Raw genomic sequence first — 21,895 nt, forward strand, 5'->3', positions numbered from 1 at the left:
GAGTCCCAAGAGGGAGGAGGGGGGCTTTTGTGTTTATTTGTTTGCTTAGGTTTGTATGAGTAAGAGAGGGGGAGGTGTTTGAAAAGACCTAAAGTGATGATGTGTGTTTGTGCGCCAGAGGCGGAAAGCGGTATCTTTTATTTTCCGTGCAGATGCACTGTAAATGAGGGCTCATGTTCGTGCAAGAGACACGGTGCAGGAATAATTAAATAATTATAGTCTGCTGGCAAGGCACAAGTTAGCCTTAGTTAGATTTCAAAGAAAGTTCTTAAAAAAGTCGCTCATGTCCGATGACAAAGCTGTGGCATTACATGTATTTGGTGCTTTTCATGACAGCTCTCCTTTCCCTTCCTGTGTGTTTGCTGGTAAGTGTGGCCCGCTAGCATGCACATGGAAAATGTGTTGCTGTGTGTAAACTCACACTTTGAATCACAGCCACACCCTGCTCATTGTGTTCTCAGTGAAATATTCCGAAGAATTACAGTAATATTAACATATTCATCCCAAATGATGATGATACCCATTTCCATTTCCTCTTTCATTCTACTTTCTCCTACATCTCTCTTTATAACCTGTGTAGCCCTTTTCAATCACCAGGGGGCAGGAGAGAACCACTTTAAAATGTGTTTTTGTATCCACACACATTGAAAGTTTGTTTTCCCTCCATTTGAAAAACCACTGAAGACAGCTTGCAATTTTCATAAATCACTTTGAATTAACAGATAGAATAAATGTGTTTTCCACTCTCTTTAGTTGTCTTTATAAACTAATCCCTTAGTTTATTATATTCTGTTCTGCCTGCGTAGGATACAGACCCTCGGAATAAAAAAAACAACAACAAAAAAACAATGGAGTTTTTTGGTCACTCCAACATATCTTTTTAAGCAGAGGCTATTTTTTCTTAATCGTTCATTTTAATTGTCACTTTTGCCCTTTTCTGTCCAAAACCTGCCTATTCATTTAGAGACGACGAGCCATATTGCAGACCTACTTTTATGGCACCTCTAAAGTTCCAGTTGTCACTTCGTGTTGTAGGCAACGTCGACTATCTGAGGCATGTAAAACATTGTGCGGATAAACTACTGTAATGGTGTCCATTCGTGAAACTTTTGACATTTTATACTGATGAACTCGACTCCCCCTCTCTCTCCCTCCCCCCCCCCCCCCCTCTCTCTCTGAGTATGTTTGTGGAGGCTGATCTTGTGCGTAAAACATCCCCAATATTTGAGGCTCTCCAGGGATTTAGCGAGCATGCCCAGTCCGCCCCTCTCAGCACTAGAGGAAACCACTGGTGCAGCATAGAAGTCATACCAAGCATAGCCTGCGTGTCAGTGCAGTCGACTTACAGCTGGCTGTGAGGACAACTGACGCTACTCTCTGTTAGCTCTTTATCACCGCGATACCTTCGCTCGTGTGTTTTTTTTCTAAATAAAGTATACAAAACGCATTAAAACGTGGGAGGATCCAGTTTGAACCATCCGTTAGAAGGGTTTTTTAATTTAGAAAAGCGGGGTTCTTCCAAACTAAAGTTGGAGGCTGGGCCTTTATAGCTTTTTGACCGTCGACTGAAAAAAAAAAAAGAGAAAGCTGGTCTTTTTTTTTTTTTTTGCAAACAACTCGATAAATGCTTCTAACGAAAATGGACCTGTTGAACTACCAGTACCTGGACAAAATGAACAACAACATTGGCATTCTCTGCTATGAAGGTAAAGTTTTTTTGTTTGTTTTTTTTGGGCTGTTGTTTTTTAAAAGTCGAAGCAGCCGTTGAAGTTACGCTGAGAGTTACCATAAAACAACGTCTTTGATAGAAATGTTCACTCGGGTCACTAAAATGTAAAGTTTGCACAAACGCTGACATTTCTAAGCGACGTAATTTGAAACTGGTCATAACTTTTTCTTAAGGTGTGAACTTGCGTTACATTTTCATGGGACATGCTAAAATTAGTGTAGCTTCAATTGTCAGTGAAACATTATTTGCTCATTTTCTCACATGCTGTTTGTTTATTATCCTGACTTGTCGTTCCTATTACTATTGATCGCTCTTCAAAAGGTAGACCTGACAAATGACTGAGATAAAAGGTTGAATAAAAGAGTGCACGAAGCCATGTGTGTGTGTTTCAGGGCTTCCCTGTGACTGACTCCCTCTATTACTATACATTTAGTTATTCTGACTTTCTGTTGTGATTTTCTAAACCCCACAGAATCTGCATTTGGAAGTCTGTATCTGTGTTTCTTTAGGCCTCCCACGTTTTCCCCTCTCTCTCCTCTCTCTCCTCTTTTCCAGTCTGGGACTACAAGTTATTTCGAGCATGAGCAGCCTGGAGTTTAATGTTATGTCATGGACACGCAGTGCTTCCATGTCTCAGTAAATCCACTGACTTTAGAGTAGTGCAGCTCCTCCTGTCCTCTGCTCTGTAGTTTCTCTCATGTCAGGGACTGTAATATCATCCCGTCTAGTTTCTGGGGGCTAGATACTAGGAAGACTGTCCCTACATTCAAAATATACTCACTCACACACTCAAGGCTGCAGATGTCATGATTTTCACATTTGAATCAGAATCAGCTTTATTAGCCAGTAGGTATGTTTAACACACAAGGAATTTAACTTTGGTAGACTGTGCTCTCTTTGTACAAATGTAAACATTAAAATGTGAACAATTAACTAACGAATATCAATGACTCATATGTACAAGTCTAAAAATAAGATAATAGTGCAGTGGTGAGTAGTGCATAAGGATGATGAAGTGAACATGAGGTAGTTTTCTTTACAGTGTGTGTAGATGATCATTTCAATTAAATGATGTATACATTCACAGTGACAGTGTAGCTCCAGGGTTATTTCACATTTGGAAATCAAGTGAAACTAATAATGTAGATTTGAATCAATGATTTACCCCACTGAGAGTATTAGAAAAAATAGATGTTAAGAATGCAAATAGAAAATAAATGTGTTTTTTTTTCAGTTAATGACGACTGATTATTGACCATCCATGTTTTCTTCAAATCAAATGTGCATTTTGCAATCCTTTGTGACTGAAAGATAGTCAGAAGCAGATTTGAATGGAAGTCAGAGAAAAGGTTTAGCAGCTGGTTAATGGCTTCATGATGACCCTGTGAACAGACTAACTCTAATGAGTTTCTGGAAGGTGAAGTCGCTCGATGACTTGTTTGGAAAACGTGCAGACCAACTTTATTCTTGCATGCAGGTGACATTTCAAGTTTTGTTCCTCGGTTCAGGCACACAACATGTTTGTATGATTTCAGTGACAGTAAAGCCTGGTTCATACTGCTGCTGCTTAGATGTCTGTGTTGATGTTGATGTCTGTTGTTTTGAAGTGATTTCTATGCTAGTTGTATTGCCAGTTTCCGATTACAGTAGTTTTTAAAAAAAAAAATTCCTTGTTTGTGTAAACAGGGTTCCAGTGATGTTTATTCTTTTCTTCCTGTATACATTTCAATGTGTACTGTGCACAATGGCTCAACATTTAACAAGCAACATTAGGAATTCTAATAATTGTGCACTTGAAATGACAAATCTTAAATAATAATTTATTATACATGCCCAGTTGAAACTTGAAATCAGTCATTAAAGCTCATGTGTTATTTCCAAGGTTAAGGCAGAGAGTCTGGGGCTCCTCCTCCTGGACTCAATCAAACGCTCTCATACTTGTATTCTGGTGTATTTTTGTTTCAAATTTGGCATTCATTTTTTACATTCTCCTTTTATTTTTGTCAAAGTAAAACAACTTCATGTAGATAATATCTGGTACTTACAGCATAGAAATCAAATTTCACATTCTAGCAGATTTCAAGTGTGGTCATTCACATGTAGGCTTGTATTGGGACAACATTTATTATCGATGCATTTTTCTTCGATGGTACACGTGAAGAATGTTTCACGTCAAAGTCACACTGTTCTTCATCCTTGGTGGTTTGGCAGTGTGTTTTCTGGTGAACTGGAGTAAATACGATAAACATAGTGGCAGAATGTCGAATGCAAGAAGGAAAAAACCCTGGTGACTGAAACCAATTGTATAATGTTGTATTTGGAGCGGATCAATAGCCTTGGGTTTTCCTTCTGCAGGATTTTAAATATGGTGACGACCAATCACAGGGCTTGCTTGAGGTGTGCAGCGTTTGGATGCTTAGTTGAGGCGGTGCCTGTCAGGCTGTATGTAGGTACAGGACTGTGTGACTCTGATGTGCTGTATGTTACGGCATAGATTTGACACAGGGGAGCTTAAAGCTCAACCATCAGTTGAGAGATGGTTTAGCAGATAAAAACAGCGGCACTGACCTTGGAGTGAAGCCAGTTAGAATGGTTTCCTGTGTCAGTGCAAAGCTTTGTACTTCAGGTATTATCCCGTCTTAAGAAATAACCAGAGTGAAGGTGGGAGGAGGTGTTAATATACTTCTATAAGTGTGTGTGATGGATTAAGACACAAAGCATTCTTTCGATCTCGGGGGGGGGGGGGGGATATTATTTTGAAGGATAAGCCCATTGATTTGTTGTTGTTTTTTTCTGTTTGTGTTTTTTTTTTAGCTGACTGAGCTAAAATCTGACTCGATCATGTGCCCCGCGATAAGAAAATACAGATACAAGAGCATAGCGGGGAAAACAGGCAACCAGTACAAAGAGTGAAAGAGAAGCTCCTCATGTTCAAACACATGGAGCCAAGAAGGGCTGGAAGGAGCCGAGTGCTGTGGGAGTCATGAGTTTGAACACTTGGATACAAACAGACAAACATACTCTAATACTGGTACACTGTCTGAGAAGTTTTTCCAAACGTTCACACTATTGTTATCACCATCATTTATTAACGTGGTCAAAAATCACGCTTCCGATGATAAAGTCAAAAGAGACACTACATACTTAGCTGCGTTTAGATAACCATTAAAGCGACTGGGACTTTTGGGGGTTTTGGACCCCTGTGGACTGTGCCCAACCTTTTTATTTCTTCACTGATTTTTGTCCACATCTATGTAAGTAGATTTTTTTTCTGTGGAAAAAAATAAGAACGGTCAAACATAGGGATTAGTAAGTCTCTTTTACGACCTCCTAAAAACAGTCTCCACGGGAGCTTTACGAGTTTAACGTTGATTTCTCATTGGACGTGAAGAGGTGCACGAGCGTAGAGCAGGATGTCTGTGTGCCTTCGTGAGAGGTCGCTGGCAGTTCCAGGTTTGTTAAAAAAGTGAAAGGTTACTCCTTTTCTGACACAAATTGCGTTTATTCACTTAGTTCTTGATGAACTCTCTCTCTCCCACTGTATCGACTTAGGCCTGGGTTGAGAGAAAAAAATCCCATTCAGCGTTTCCTTCTGTTGTTGCTATCCTAAAAATAGTATTGAAGCTACACATATTGCTGATGGCTTATAAGTGGTTCCAATCAGCGCGTATGATGCGAGCTAGCATGGCTTGGAAAAGAGGACTGGAATAAAATCATGAAGTCATGTTTATCTAAGGGGTCAGAACAAAAGCTTTTCATGGAAGCCTTTCAGGACCTCGTATATCCGCCAAGAACACGTTTAATATCAACATCGATTGTGGTCCATTCAGTCAGAAGTGACTTGTGCAGCCTTTTAAGCTGTTATTAGTTGTGGACTTCTTTCTTTGCCAGCTGATTGTTCCCACTTTAATTTCTGAACGACACACCAGGGCGCTGTTGTTTCTATTTTTCATAAATGATTGTGTCGAATAAGATGTGTGATTGAGTTTGTCTCACTTTCACTACTCCAGCACTCTGTCCCTGTCCTTCTCTCGCTGCGTTTGCTGTTTGTCTGCTGCTTCTCTGGCCAGCTCTCTCTCTCTCTCTCTCCCTCTCCCTCTCCCTCTCCCTCTCTCTCTCTCTCTCTCTCTCTCTCTCTCTCTCTCTCTCTCTCTCTCTCTCTGAAAAGCTGTGATCAGTTGTAGTCCTCCTGCCAGTGTTGAGTCCAGGGGAATGCTGACTGTCCGTTTTTTTTTTTTTTTTTGCTGCTGAGCAGATGAAAATAAACAGGATGAAAAATCTCAACTTCTCTCTCTCTTTTACTGTGTTTTTTTTTTTTTTTCTCCTGCGGGAGATCAGAAACTGATATAACATCCTGTTGGAAAAGTCCATCTTACACAGATGTGACCGTTTGTCTTTCTTTTAAGTATTTAAAGTCTAAAACCTCCAAGGACTTTAAAAATAAAGGTAACTTGGAGAGACGAGCTCAGTTTAGTGAGAAACTCAGCCAAAAATAATCACTTTGCTGCTCTTTGCAGAGAGAGAAGAGAGGACATGTCTGGACTCATCTTTTTAAGTATGGGGGGGGGGGCAAATGGAGAGATAGAGGTTCACCTCTGTTTGTAATCCAATCTCATCCAGATTTCCAAGCTGTTTGAAGTTCTGTCAAGAGAAATAGGCTTTGATCATGTGGACTTAATGAACTGAGAGAGAGGGGAAAGGTAGAGAGAAGCTTGACTTCTGTGCAACAACCCTACTGTCTGCTGGTTGATGGGGGGGGAGAGAGGCATGTGAATTGACAATGTTCTTCAGGAACGAAACAAAATGTACATGATGCCGAGTTAATGTTTGTCATCAGCTGTTACTCTGTAGTCTACCTGAGCCTCACTGCTTCTTCGTGGTTGTGTTTTTATTAGTTTTCACGCTGAAGTCAAATTACACAGAAGACAGGAGATTAAAACGGAGACTCCAGTCTTTCTCTTTATCTGGATATTTCTGCTTTTCAATTTAAGCCTGTTCCAGCCACTTCAGTCGGTTATGAACTCCTCCATAATCACCTGCACAATCATTTGACCGTGTGGTCGATCATGGTGAAAGAGGAATGACTCACTCACATGGTTTTGTTTCTGAACGACATTCATTCGTACATGACATGTATTGATTGTACCTACAGCAGTATTACTCGGATGTGAATGAGTTCCCACTGAGTAATGAGACTGAGAGTAATGGTGTCCAGTTTGACTGTTCAGCAGCAGAGAGGTCATCTGTGTTTGACTGTCGACCGCTGAATGTTTTATTCATGTGCAGGGAAACACTCACAGCTTCGCCCCTCGTTGAGCGCTTCACTTCTGAACCTCTGATAAGCTGTTGTGTCCTGGCGTCTGATTGGTTAGCGTGGCGTGTCACTCTCCCTTCTTGTCTTTTCCTTTTTTTTTTTCTTTCTTTTTTTTTTTCTCGCCATTGCTCCGTCCTGCCAAAAACAATGATGTCACCCGCCTTGTTGCCATGGCACACAGTGGGGCGAGCAGGAACATGCCAGAGAGAGAGAGAGAGAGAGAGAGAGAGAGAGAGAGGGTAGCTGCTACTGTGTTTGGGAGGCCATGCTAAAACTGCACATACAAAGAGGGAACAGTGGAGGAATAGAGCACACCATTTACTACATTACAAAGCCTTTTCAGTGTGTGTGTGTGTGTGTGTGTGTGTGTGTGTGTGAGTGAAAGTCTTCAGAATGACTCCTTGACAAAAGAAGTTTTTGCTTTAAACTAGTTTCATTGCATCATATTCAAATCACATTTTGATTTATCCACCAAAAGAACATAGACCACTTTTATTTTATTAAAATCTCTGCCTTTTAAACGGCACAGAAAACGTTAGCTGTAAACAAACAGGTGAGCAGCATTCTGCTCGTTGTAACTTTAGTCCAGTTGTTGTTCTTTTGATTGACGTGTTTTCAAATGTGCAACGTCTTGTCACAAGGACAGAAGATTCCAGCAGATTCATAATAACTCGGCATGTCTAAACTGTGTGAGCGTTGCAGTTTGGAAGCAGCAGAATAAGCACAACCTTCTCTGAATGATCACATCACCATTGTGCTGCTCACTCTTCCTGGTTCCACTTTTTATTTTGCCAAAGCAACAACAGAAATGCCAGTTATTCTCCAAGAAGCATCAACAGTGCAGTTTAATCGTGTGTGTGAATGGGGGGGGAAAAAGGAGTAGCAGTTGGGTGTTGCACTTGGATATTTTGTGTTAATAACTAACTTTGGATCAGAAATTATTGGAGTATTTAGAGGGAAAGATATGGGTTGAAATGGGGGTTCAGGTCTTCAGCTTTATGTTTTTATTTTGGAAAAGTCAGACGGATACACGAGGCCTGCACTGCAGTGGAAAGTCCCCGTGCTGAAGCTGAGCCAGTGGTACTTTTCCTGATTCTCTTTAGCTCTTACTCCCACTCGCTGATTGCTCTATAGGCCTTCTGTACCAGGACAAGACTGGAGGAAAGCACAGAGGAAGAAATAGTTCTCACACACACACACACACACACACACACACACACACACACACACACACACACACACACACACACACACACACACACACACACACACACACACACACACACACACACACACACACACACACACACACACACACACACACACACACACACACACACACACACACACACACATATGCAAAAACCCATCCACAACTCTTTCTTCCAAACCATTCCTAACCAGATCCCCCTCTGCTTATAGCCCGAGGTTTGTGCCTCACTCAGCAAACTGTGTAAGTCAACAGAATCCAAAGTTTGAGCTGGTGCACAGGCGTTCCAGTAACCCTGTCGTGAAGTCGTTTTTGTGGTCGGCTTGTTAAATGTAGCAATAAAGCAGTCACCTTCTACTTAACATAACAAATAACATCATTTTCACTGATTATCATCATTTATATCCATGTGTTAGTGGAAGTGAAGTGTGTTGGCACTAGTTCATTCTCAGACATGTTTTGAAAAGACCAGAAGTCTACTCGCATCTATATTTCAAATATATTCGTGTCCTCTTTTACTGTTTGTGGAGTTTTATTTCCTTTCCTGTTCTTACGTCTCCCGTTTCTGTCTCCTTCCCTCAGGTGAAGCAGCTTTGAGGAGTGACCCCAGACTCCAGTCCCTGTCTCTATCCTCCTCCTCCTCATCGTCATCCTCCTCCTCCTCCTCCTCTTCCTCATCCTCCTCCTCCCTTTGCAGCCACAGGACAGGTCCTCCTCCCATCAGCCCGACAAAGAGGAAGCTGAGCGGGGAGCAGGGGGACAGCGACATGGACGACAACGAACACGTGGCCAAGATGAGCCGACTGTTTGCTGCACAGCTGTAAGTGTTCACACGAGGAAACGCACTGTGGCTTGTTCTGAGGAGATGCTCAGTTCATTTCTTTTCTGTCTCTCACCTTTTCACATAAACACCTGCAGAGGCCTAATATCTGTCGACATGCACACAAACCACAAACTCTTTTTTTTTTTTTTTTTTTTTAACTTCTTCATGCGAGTGTCTCTGTTGCGTGTGTGCTTGCATGCAGACTCCTCAATCTGAGAAGCTGTGCACCAGGCAGGCTTTCTCTGAGCCCCCACTTTTAGGCTCCAGGGTTGCTACACCAGGTTGATCCAGTTACACAGTCGGCCTCCTTATAGCTGCAGAGCTCTGTCAGGCTGGAAACAGGGACTGCACAACGGAAGGATTACTCAACATCTCTAAAGTTCCCACATTCCTGCTTCCAGAGATTCCAGAGATTCTGGAGCTCTGATTGCTGGGGAAGCTGCCCAATGCTCGGGCTGGTGGATGCTCCCGACCCCTTCTGGGTTTTCACCAAGTCAGTCATTGGACTCCAGTTGTCGCTATTAACTGCAGAGACACTCAAGCAGGTGTTGGGTAGAGCTGTGCGGTTTTTTATGCACGTTAATTCTCAGCAACTATGCCATTACTGTAGCTGAACATAGTATTATTACAGATTGAAGATAGCTGTCTTCATGGCTGTGATGTGACACAATGGAACACAGGAGATCATACACTGGATATAAGTGGAAGCCCTGGATTAAGAAGACAGCGCTGTTCCAGATAGGGTATTTTTATGTGTTCGAGCATGTGAAATGACAGAGCACATGTGTGGATACACTTGCAGAACATGAAGTTATTTGTGTAACTCTTTGTAGTCCTTTTTAAAGCAGCTGGAGACCAAGAGGAGCAGCGAAAGTATCAAAATATCCAAATGAGGTTTCTCAATCCACTCTGGCAGTTAAACACAACTTTCCCGTCACTTTGCCATCAATCAAACGTTCTACATGATCGCGGTTAACCGGCACAGTCGTGACTGTTTGAAGCAGCATGCATGCATCCCCTCTCTTTCTGAGAGGATCCTGTTCTTTTGCCGGAATAATCTAATCCAACAACAAAGCTGGATATATTTACCGGGCTGTTACAGAACACTAGGTAGGGTTGTATTCTCTTCACAGAGCTTCTGTCACAGGTACAAATCCATGACTTTTGAATCAAGTTGTTCTCGTGGCACTTGGAGGGGGGGGGAGGGGTCTTTTTGTTCCTTCATCTTGTGACCGCCGGAGCTCACATAACAAGGGATTAGCTTGTGTGCCTTGACATTTGTGCAGAGTCATCTTGCTTTCTGTTATGGATGTTGTCACTGATGAGAGAGTTACCATTATAATCTGCAGCGAACCACGGCAGTAAATTCTCTCTCCTCGCTCGGTGTTTTATTTCTGTCGTCTTTGTTGTTTTCTCTCTCTCTCTCTGAGGGATATTTTTTGGATGCACACCGCGGTTACATTCTGCTTACATTGACGTGGAGTTTCTTCGTGAGTCTGCTGAAGTACAATGGGACTCATTGTCATATCAACTTTCAGCATTTGTTGCAACTTTTCCTCGCAGCCGTCTGATTGGTAAAAATGAAGGCCTCTGATGTTGAAGACTTCAAACGAATTACTGTATGATGGCACACAGTGATAAGCCATAATCTCTTTATTTAATCGTCATTTTAATCATGACCTTGAATTTGACTTCAGCTGCTACAGGTTAATCTCAACCCGAGTGAAGTAACAGTTGACTTGCTGCAACATGAATTAAACCTCAGCTCAACCATCACAGAGCAGTTTTTCCCCTTCTGTTTGGCCCCAGGACCATCCTATATGTGTCTTATATTGAGTTCTTTAATTTAAGGGTTTTTTTTTTTTTTTTTTCTTTGAGGGCACTCTTCCCCCGGCGAAGGTAACTTCTGAGCGACATGTTAGAACCTGCAGGCAGAGTCAGTTTCTGAAAAGTTCTCCTCCTGGTTTAAAGAGCTGTGATTACACTCAGTGGAGAATGATGGGTTGTCATGGCAGGAGAAAAAAAAGTTAAAAATAGCCAGTAAAAAAAAAAACGGCCTGAAGAGAACACGCTGCAAGGTTATTGCACTTAACTCTTCTTTATTTAATACATTGAGCTTCACTTCAACCATCTGTCAATTATAGGAGCAGTGATTAGGTTTAATTTGAAAATGATGGGCTTAGTGTTTGGGGGGGGAAGAAAAAAAAAAAACTAGACCAGAAAATGAACCCGCCTTCCCCTCCAATCACACACAGGCTCACACACGTACACAGTTCAAATGTCCACAGATGGTTATCTGACACCATTCTAGCAGTTAGATTTTGCTGGCTGCTTCTGTGCATGCTGCCTTTTTTTTGTCTACACTGACTGCTCAACTGTTTAGAAGCTTTTTTGTTCATTGTCTTGTTTTTTTCTGCCTCCGAATGGCAGTATTCATGTGTGCTTTTTTACTATATTAGCTTCCAAATAAAGGTTTTTTTCTTTGTCTGAAAGGCCAGTCATATTCTCAGTGAGTTTTGACACAGACGTACACCTGACACCTCCGGCTTGAGGTGGAGCTATGAAGAAGAAGAAGAAGAAGCTCAGGTTTCCTCTTTTGTCTAATCCCGACGAATCTGAAGTTAGTGGAAGGCTCAGGCGAGGTGAAGGAAAGAAAGCTGTAACCCAAGCTTTTTGGACTGTGCAACAGTAATAAGTTAACTCATTCGAGTCCTTCCATTTTTCTTTCAAAATAAAAGATTTAGTGCTTAATTGGCAGACCAAGTGACAGGCTAGTACATGTCTTTTTATTTAGTGTGTGTGTGTGTGTGCAGGTATGCACGTGTCGTTACGTGTGTGTGTGTGTGTGTGTGTGTGTGTGTGTGTGTGTGTGTGTGTGTGTGTGTGTGTGTGTGTGTGTGTGTGTGTGTGTGTGTGTGTGTGTGTGTGTGTGTGTGTGTGTGTGTGTGTGTGTGTGTGTGTGTGTGTGTGTGTGTGTGTGTGTGTGTGTGTGTGTGTGTGTGTGTGTGTGTGTGTGTGTGTGTGTGGAGTGGGCTCCTTGTCAGGCTGCAGGGGCTACTTTCTCATTTTCTCTGAGGAGTAGGAGGAGTCTTGAACAAAGAAGCCTTATCCTGTCCACTGGAGCCTGCGGGCTGGAAGCTTGTTGCTGCCTGCCCGCCACTCTGCAGCTGTAGACCCGCCAGAATAAAAGTCTTGCTGCTCAGCTGTTTGATCCCTCTTCAAGAATAAGAGCAAGTCACAGAACAAGGCCTTGTGTATGATTTTGAATGAGGGAATAACACTGTAGGGAAGCACTTTTGTACCTGCCAGGTTACATGTGGCATAAAAGGAAGCAGGTCGGTTGATATCCTTTGACTTTGAAGTGTGGTAGTGTCTCAAAGAAGAATTAAATACATCCACTATGTTGGTTCTATTTCATGATATTGTGTTCTCTGGTAGCCTCTTTAGTGTAATTCTGCAGCTGAATTTAAATTCCACATACATTTGTCCAATCAAGCCACATGCTTTCTTTCCTCTTTTTAAAATGCTTGCTTTACTCTGAAGGTACTACAGGAGCTTGAAGACAGTAAGATAAACAAGTTTGCATAAAGTACTGGAGCATAGAGAAAGGGAACTACTGGGAACGTCAGCAGCATGTTGTTCCCATGGAAGTTTCTCCTGTCCTCTTATTTTACATGGGATCATTCATGGTGTGTGTGTGTGTGTGTGTGTGTGTGTGTGTGTGTGTGTGTGTGTGTGTGTGTGTGTGTGTGTGTGTGTGTGTGTGTGTGTGTGTGTGTGTGTGTGTGTGTGTGTGTGTGTGTGTGTGTGTGTGTGTGTGTGTGTGTGTGTGTGTGTGTGTGTGTGTGTGTGTGTGTGTGTGTGTGTGTGTGTGTGTGTGTGTGTGTGTGTGTGTGTGTGTGTGAACATGTGGGAAAAGCAGGCAGAGCATTGTGGCGTCTTTTTTTTTTCTCCTGATGCTGATTGTTTGGGTGTTCACATGTTGTTTTACCTTTACCTTCTTGTTGTGGTTCGCCCATATCCGACCAGTCCAAGCTTTGATGAAAAAACCCCCAAAACAATTTCCTTCAGCTCCCGTGCCCAGATGTCCGTGAACTGTCACGTATGTGCCTGAAGTTAATGGGGATTTCTTTTACATGAAGCTATTTCTGAAAGACTTAAAACGGTGACGCCTGAAATGACGTTTTTCAGCTCGCGTTTTTATCATTGAAGTTTTTCTTTCTTGTTGTATGTCGAGGAAGAAACTTTATTTAAACAAATAACATTCAGTGAATGACACCTGTGTGGTGTTTTCCCACTTGCTTTCATTCTGATATGATGCAAATAATATTGCGGACTGCTGTACAGTTCAGCTACAAAAAGTCAGCCTGAGAAAAGTGTGTGTGTGTGTGTGTGGGATATTTTGCTGCTCTCTGCAGACCTCACAGAGCTTGGGCCTCGTTGTAAGTAACCTGTGGTCGAGCCTTCATCCTCCTCTGCCTTTTTCTTTTCTGTCGTTTTCTCTCTCTACGCCCTGATTCTTTCCAGATGTTTCCTGTGTGTGTGTCTCTCTCTCTCTCTCTCGTTCGCTCTCTCTCTCTCGTTCTCTCTCATCTCCTTCTTTATTCCTCCATGATTTCTCTGAAGAAGCAGGATATAAACCTCTGCCCAGCAAAGATTTGTTTGTGAGGTTTCCTCTGAAGGCTAAGAGCACAATTGTGAGAAAAAAGGAGCAGCCCTTTATAGCTGGTCGAGCAACAGAAACACACTTAGCTCTCTAAATTGGCAGTCTACCACACAGCTAAACCTGGCACACTTTAAAAAAAAAAAAAAACAACAGCATATATTTAGACTGTGTTTTCTTCCTCATATATTTGGATGTGAAATAAGCTCATACAAAGAGAAATCACAGGAGCATCGCCCCACGACAGTTCTTTTTTTTCCTTCTCAGTCATTCAAACACAGTCCCAGCGGAGATCTATAACTAGAGGCTCACTACAAGAAAGGGTGTCATGTGAAAGGCTACTTAAAAGCCCGTACTTAATGACAGATCCTAGTATTGCAATATTGTTGAAGATATATGACCGTATCATTTCTGTATCAAGGGCTGGACTCTCTGGGTTTAAATGAAGGGATCTTTCAGTGCGTGCTGACCACGCTCTCTGCCACTAATTCTAGACTGCACATAAGCCAGACTTTAGTGGGATACAATCAAATATACATCTACTCCCTGTGTTATTATTATTACTGTGTCAGGCTGACCACTCTCAACGTCTCTCACATGGTTCTCGTTTACAACAAAAGTCAACCAGAAGAGGAAGAAGAAAAAAAACCCTCCTCGCTCCACTCATCGTACCTGTGATTGCGTCAAACAATGACATATTCACCATGCGGGCGGCCTGGGTTCGATTCCCATCGATGGACCCTGTCCAGTGTTTCATTCCCCACTCTGACGCTCCCTAATTTCTGACTCCTGTGTATCAAATAAAGGCCTAACAAGAAATCTTTAAAAAGAGATTATTGCACTAGACCAACAGGAACTTTTTCATACACAAACACTGAAGTTTGGCCTCACGGGACACTCCACCAAGAAGACTCTCAGATCTGTTTCCAGCTTGGTCCAGATGGTAGAAATACATTTTTACTGATGATCAACATTACAACCACCTCAGCTTCTTTATATTCTATATATATCCTGTTTTTCTGTCTTTTACTGTTTTTTTTGCTGTTTTTAACTGTACACTGTGATTTTTACATGTAAAGTGCCTTTGAGCTCCTGTAAAAGTGCTTACAAATAAAATGTATTATTATTATTATATTCACTGCCTTCTATTGAGAGTGGAAGGTATAAATGTTTAATGTGTCTGAATCTCTCAACATGTGCAAACTGTGATTGAATAGTTTATTTTAGTACGTAGTGCGCTAACAGAAAACAAAAAACAGTTAAGCCTCCATTACTTTCTCCCTTCTCTCCACTTTACCTCTGCACATCTGTGGGCTGTTTACTCCACACTCCAGCCTGATCCAAGAGTGATTAGTAACCCAGAGAACATTGATTGTGAAATAAGATTAAGCTGTGTCCCCAACCTCTTCCCTTGTCTTCTTAGCACAGTCGTGTACTCTCGCCTCTTTTGCTTCCTATTCAGCGTGTCCCCTCATACGCCCCCCCACCCCCCCCGAGTGCCAGGACTTCTTTACTTTTCAAAGGCCGCCTCTCTCTCACTCCCACTTTTAGCTCTAATTCTACTCTCGCCCCAGACTTGGCAACCCTCTCTCTTCAGCTCTTTGCCTTGTTCATTGCCCCGTCCCCTTGTCTTGTGCGAAGCCCTCGCCTTCAGCCCTTAGCACCCTTGCTCTCTCTCTCTCTCTCTCTCTCTCTCTCTCTCTCTCTCTCTCTCTCCCCCTCCCTCCCTCCCTCCCAGCTGTGACCCGAACTATAATTGAGAGGTGAGTAAGAGAGAGACAAAGACTAAAGGGTGGGTTTTTCAATGCCTGATCCCTGGCATGAATCGCAGTCCAGGGTTTGGTACGCAATCAGGCGAGGGGGGGGGGGCGGGCACGGGCACTGCGGTGGATTCAACAGCCACACCATTCATTGGTCGGATTTGTTGATCTGGCTCCTGAGACGGCCCCTCTTGTCTGAGGATGTGGGCATGCCTTCCTTTTGGCAATGATTAAAGTTTGGAACAACTTCCACTACCTAACTCGAGACCCAGCTGCTGGGACGAGGACAAAGGGGGGAGAGAGAGGGCTCTCTTATCTCTCTGCCTCTCAGCTAATCAAGGCATTGTTTATATTCAAAGATAACCAAGTTATACAGGAAGGCTTCGCTTGGCAGAATTTGATTCCCTGTAGGAATTATCTAAACATTGTATAAACTTTTTAGCACTTGTGAGAATATGATGATGTGATTTTGTTTTTAATGGCAGTAGCTCTGTATTTGTTACACAGAATTGATGGAATACATCTGAAAAAAGGGGGGGGGACAAAAAGGCTCGTCAGTGAGCTGTCGGCTAGGTTTTCTGAAAACGTTGCCAAGCCTCTCCCTCCTTGACCCTCAGGAAGTTTGCTGCCGATTGTGAGGGGGGAAAATAGAGAGGAAGACAAAACAAGTAAAAAAAAAAAAAAAAAAAGGGGGGGGGGGGACTAATGTAAGCTCTCGGCACAAACGAAGGAAACTCGCGACCCTATGCTTTCTTATAGTTGAGGTCTGGACTATTCACATTCAGCGCCCTCCCCTCCTGCCCCACCTCTCTCTCCCTCCCTCTCTCTCTCTCTCGCCCCCCCCCCTGTATTCTGTGGAGACTGTTTATTTGTGCAGGACGGTGCTGTTGGCTCCAGATGCTCGACCCAGCAGTCAGGTTGCCTGGTCACATGGATCTACAACTGTTTGACTCAACTTGTTATGCATCCAAACAAACCTTTAAAGGGCTGCTGCAGATTTGTTTGTCCCCCTCTCAGATCTGTTGTGTATTCTTATTCAAATTCTTCGCCCAGACGTTTTTCTCATGGGGGGGAAAAATGCCTCCACACAGTAACTGATTAAAAAAAAAAGAAAAAAAAAAGAGTGAATTTAATACATTATGTTCACAACTTTTGATGCTGTGAACATCAACCCCCTCCAAGATTGTGGAAATAGTGTGTATTTCAGTGTATATGAGAGAGAGAGAGGATGAGAGAGTGAAAGGCGAGTACAGTAAATCCTTCTCCCTATAAGAGGGCCTCAAATTTTAGGAGGGGAGTGGAGCTGCAGTAAGGGACGAGTGTAACACACAGTTGAACACACACACACACACACAGGAAACACAGTCCACATATGACGTACAGAGAAAGAGTAAGGCACACAGTGTCATCGTGTCACTACATTTCACATTTTGGTCAACACGCACCGGACTTGAAGCTGGAGCAGGAGCTGAAAAAAAAAAAGGTCCAAAACTTATGTTATGTTTGAGTGTTGATACATGGAACTCTTTTCCTTTATCTTTGATTTTTCAAACGGGCTTCTTAGATATGGGAAGTAAGAAGGAGAGTGTGTGTTAGTATCCATCTCAGGTGTGAGTGTGCGCTTCATGTATGAACGTCCCCAACAAAAAAAAACCCAGGTCACTGGAAGTCAGATGTTGACAGTGAACTGTCCTCAGCCTGTGCATGTAATGCTACATTAGCGCTGCACAGATTTGTAATCTGATGGCACTGAGTGCAGCTGGCTTCAGTTAGAGATAAAGTTGATTTCCTGAACTGAGCAAACTAAGGTTGAACTCAGTGCATTGGTTCCTCCTCTGTGCAGGGATACGTTTGGAGTTCATCCATGTTGGATAAAGTTAGAAGATTTTTCCTTCCTCCTTTTTGACTTCAGAGCGAGGAGACGGAGAGCGAGTGTGTGTGTTAAAAACAATCATATAAAACCCTGCAGCAATCTGACAAGTAAGAGTGTGTGTGTGTGTGTGTGTGTGTGTGTGTGTATGGAAGTGGGGTCTGTATGTTTCTGCTGGTGACACAGATCCCCATTTACAATAGCTCTTCTGTTTGTCTCTCTTTTTTTTTTTTTTTTTTCACATCTAAATCTTGATCCCTTTCAAAGCCATTTTTACCACTCAGTTTGTATTTCTCTCTTCATGGCTGAACTTTTTTTTCTGAGTCCAGTCTTTGCCCTTAAACCTAGTGCCACTGCTCTTTCCCAATCCTGTTCTATTTGGAGTTCTTCTTTAAACTCCGGGTTGATCACTTTAAATAAGACCACATGTGCCGAGTGGCACTTTGAGACGATTGTCCTAAACTAGAGCAAACGGGATCAATAAGTATAAAAAGCATTGACGTCTAGTCCTGTAACTGGATTTAGAATCTGTAAAGTGATACGTGACCCTGATCCAGAAATACTGAGATGTAACACGAGTCTTTCCCTCTGCTCCCCAGGAAACCTAACGGAGATTACCGCAGCTCTCCCCTCTCCAAGGACCGCAGCCGAAGCCCCATCGAGCGTGTGGTGGTGCCCAGTGCGCTGGGAGTCCATGGCAACCACCTGTACAGCCACGCCCACCACCACCACCATCACCACCACCACCACCTGGCCAGCTTAGGCATGGACCAGCCGCTGGCGCTCACCAAAAACAGCATGGTGGTGGAGTCTGCACGCAGCAGCACAGCAGTGATGGCCTCAGCTCCACACACGGTCAGCAGCGTGGAGCGCCAGCAGGTAACCCGTTATTCCTGAATATATTGACTCAATCTTTTGCTGAATTACGGCGTAAACCTCAAGCGTGGTAGGTCCTCAGCATAATGTGAATAATGTCCTTTCATTAGCCAGGCTCCTTGGCTAGCTAAGAGCTGAATTTTTCCTATTTGGCTTGTTAGCAAAGATTTTTTTTTTTCACTGAATCATTCCCTCTCCCTCTTAACTTCAAACTCGTCTTTGGTCTGTCATCTTTACACGAAGAGTTTCCAACTTCCGAGTGTTAAATTTGTGTCTTTCAGAATCGTCCGTCAGTAATCACATGCGCTCCAGCCAACAACCGCAACTGCAACCTGTCTCACTGTCTCACTGTCCCGTCTCCCACAACGGCTGCTCAAGTCTCGCCAACAACTACAGGAGAATCAACAGTGAGTGCACACATCGCATCTTAGTTGTAGCGTTTTTTTGTTGTTGTTTTTTTTGGAGGGGGGGGGGGGGGTCAGTTCGAAGACCGAGCATCAAATGGAGAGAAACAAACGGTGACATTTATAGAAAGCTCTCTTCAACATCTCACTCACACTGACTAATATATCAAAAGATGTTTCAAAAAAAAAAAAAAAAGAAACCCCTGATAATTCCAGTTTTCAGTCAGGGACTCTTTCAGTGCTCAGCACATAAATAGTGATATAACCTCAGTATGCTTATTTACTGTGTGTGTGCTGTAAAAGTCGGCCGAGGCCTCAGCCAAACATGTGTTTTATTCCTCCTGTCTGTCATGGGCCGTCATGTTTTCTGTGGGATGATAACTTTACTGTGGCTTTTTTTATGAGCCCAGTGAAATCGCTATGATCTCATTGAGGTTAACAGTGAAATTTAAAACAGGGATTTCATATGAAAAAAAAGTGCAATGACAAAGTGGAGTAGATGTTTTTCCATCGACATTACCGATGTTTAAACCGATGCTCGGCAGTAAAATACCCGCGGCCCGTTATACAAGTGAGTTTTAAAGACGTTTCTCTTTTCATGATGGGAAATAAACCTCTCTCCTCTCCTCCCTTGTGCAGCGAACACCGCCTGTGACCCCGTGATCGAGGAGCATTTCCGCCGCAGTCTCGGGAAGAACTACAAGCAGCCCGAGCCGACCGCCACCAACTCCGTGTCCATCACCGGCTCGGTCGACGACCACTTCGCCAAGGCTCTGGGCGAGACCTGGCTGCAGATTAAAAACAAGGGGAGTCCCTCATCTTCGGGCAGCAGCCCAAACTCCTCCCCCGACAGTCGCATGGTCAATCACAACCATTCCCCTTCGGTGGTCTCCTGAACGAGGAGGGTTTCAGAAGGGTTCGCCCTCCAAATTCAACCCCCGTTTAACCCCACCCCCCCCAACCCGGTCAAATGTTTGGTCACCAGCATCCTCGAGAGAATGCCTGCCTGCTGGTCTGCTAAAAAAAAAAAAAAACACCCTCAGCCATCAGTCCTGCACTCTCTTTCTATGCACTCATAGAGGAACAATCAAGCAATAACACTATGGTCATTTCTTTCCCCCTGCTGTGCCCTGGTTTGTTAAAGCTGGACAGTAAATCAGTAATGAGCGATGAGGGTTCAACTTTTGGACTTGACTGGAGCATAGCGCTGCTGCTCCTTCCAACCATTCATCAGCCCCCCGTGTCGAGCTCGGAGGTGAGCTAGCGTCTGTAGTTATATGTACATAAAGAGCGAGGAGAGAGGCGGTGTTTTAATTATTAATTTTCTTTTTTGTTTATTTGTTTCGATGTTTCTTTAACAGTAGTTTTGTGAACTGCTTTTTTTTTTTTTTTTTTTTTTTGTACGTGTGTGTGTTCAAGATGCCCGACAATTGAAAGAAAAGATGAGCGAGAAACACTTTGGATAATAATCACAAAACCACCTGGCTGTGCTACCAAAGAAACCTCAGACACTGACGTTCATCAATGCCTTTTAGAGAAAACAACAACAACAAGAAGAAGCCACCACTATGTGATCCCCATCCTCTGTGTGATCACCGCTCATTCTCTTCCCTTCTTCCCCTCTCCTCTGAGTGTGTGTTCTGCTGGTTTATCACTGCATGTGGAGACCCGGGGCCGATGGGCTCGATTTGCTGTCGACAGTCAAAGAGTGTCACTTTGGAAATCCAGCACTGCACACTGGGAGCGAGACGGCTCATTTTTAATCCAACCTTTGTTTGATCTCCGATGTACAGGGCTTCACTTGATCCTCACAGTGGAATCAGTCGGGCTGGGCACGATGGCATGTTCGATGTATGGGACACAGATTTGGATACTGTATGTTTAATTATGAAGACCCTAACCCTAATTATTTAAATGACTTACCTACATGTTGATGAACACAGCTGTTGTTTGAGACCAGAAATAGCCAACATCCATCACCATGGATACGTGATGTTTTACTCACCATATATCCAGGGGTGCTGTTAGAACACATGAAAGTCTGAAATGTGAGTATGCAGTGGCCGAGTAGGTGTTTGTTAAGAAGCCCAGCCCTACAAGACCAGAGCAAACGACAGCTGATCCTTTTTAGGGCCTTTAATTGGTACAAGCACAGATAGTGAAAACAACTTCTACACTTCATATTTAATTTCACAAGCAAAGTCAGCTCAATGTGCTGTTGATGGACGTCACAGATGAGGACTGTAAACACAGTCGTTCCAACCTGCAGCCTGTTGAAGGTAGTTCTGTCTGAGCAGTGAGCTTTGATGTGCTTCACAGTCTTCCCCCGGTGACAGTGATGAGGGGAGAGATGACTCTGAACGCCACTCTGTGGGTGTGGGGGGGGGGGGGGGGGGGGGGGTCTGGGGGGGGGGGTCTGGTTTCTCGACTGGGGGAGTGAAGATTATTCCGATCTCTTCAAACACACCTTTGATTCGGTCACTCTTTGAACACAGGTGTTGTTTTTTTTCGTTTGTTTGGCTCTCACTCTACCGCCCCTCCCTCTCCTTCACTCTGTACTCTGACACATTTCCAAAAGGTTTGAAGGGTAAACTAATACTTTTACACATGCACGTTGTTGTTGTTTTGTTATTTTTTTTCCCTGTTTTGTTTTTGATAGCTGGTATCTATTAATGTTTTTAAACATTTCAAATGTTACTACTATTAGCCTTTTCATTCGGACGTTAGTTGTTACTTCTTTCATCAACAGTAACAGACATAGACACTATACACTCACTGCTGGGTCAGTTGTACTCCATGTTATTGTTGTTGTTATATTACAGTTGTGCATTTCTTGTTTTCCATTTAATATCATGATGGTAACAAACATCAGCCTCTGGACAGGCTCTGCAACGATGAGAGCTGCATGTCCCGACCCCACCTCAGCCCAGAGATCCATCTCCAGGTTCCTGTGGCGGTGGGGTGGGTGTGTGTGTGTGTGGGGGGGGGGGGGGTAGTTGTGTTGGTTGTGTGGGTGTTGGTGGGATGTGCAACTCGTGAGGGTTTCTTAAGATGTTGATGAATCAGTGGTACAGGATGCTACAGCCTTCAGCATGACTGAGCTGAGACACCAAACCAGCACAGGTGAGTCAGCAGGACCGCGTTTTCCCAGAATGCATCAAAATCAAGACGAAATAAGATTTTTTTTATTTTCATAAAATACAATAGAATAATTTGGCTGCAAATCTATAAACACACCACCTTACT

The 21,895-nt window shown here is 43.2% G+C and overlaps 1 protein-coding gene across 1 annotated transcript; it reads left to right on the forward strand.

Annotated features, from left to right (window-relative positions):
• The first annotated feature begins 1,122 nt into the window (after positions 1 to 1,122).
• On the forward strand, positions 1,123 to 21,388 carry vgll4b (vestigial-like family member 4b). The gene is given in 6 exon segments (XM_079342138.1): positions 1,123 to 1,706; positions 8,836 to 9,073; positions 17,969 to 18,248; positions 18,527 to 18,586; positions 18,589 to 18,652; positions 19,289 to 21,388. Coding segments are annotated over 6 exon segments (981 nt in total). The 5' UTR covers positions 1,123 to 1,624; the 3' UTR covers positions 19,546 to 21,388.
• The last annotated feature ends 507 nt before the right edge of the window (positions 21,389 to 21,895 follow it).

The sequence above is a fragment of the Symphodus melops genome (genome assembly GCF_947650265.1).
Source record: "Symphodus melops genome assembly, chromosome: 4".
Lineage (NCBI taxonomy): Eukaryota > Metazoa > Chordata > Actinopteri > Labriformes > Labridae > Symphodus > Symphodus melops.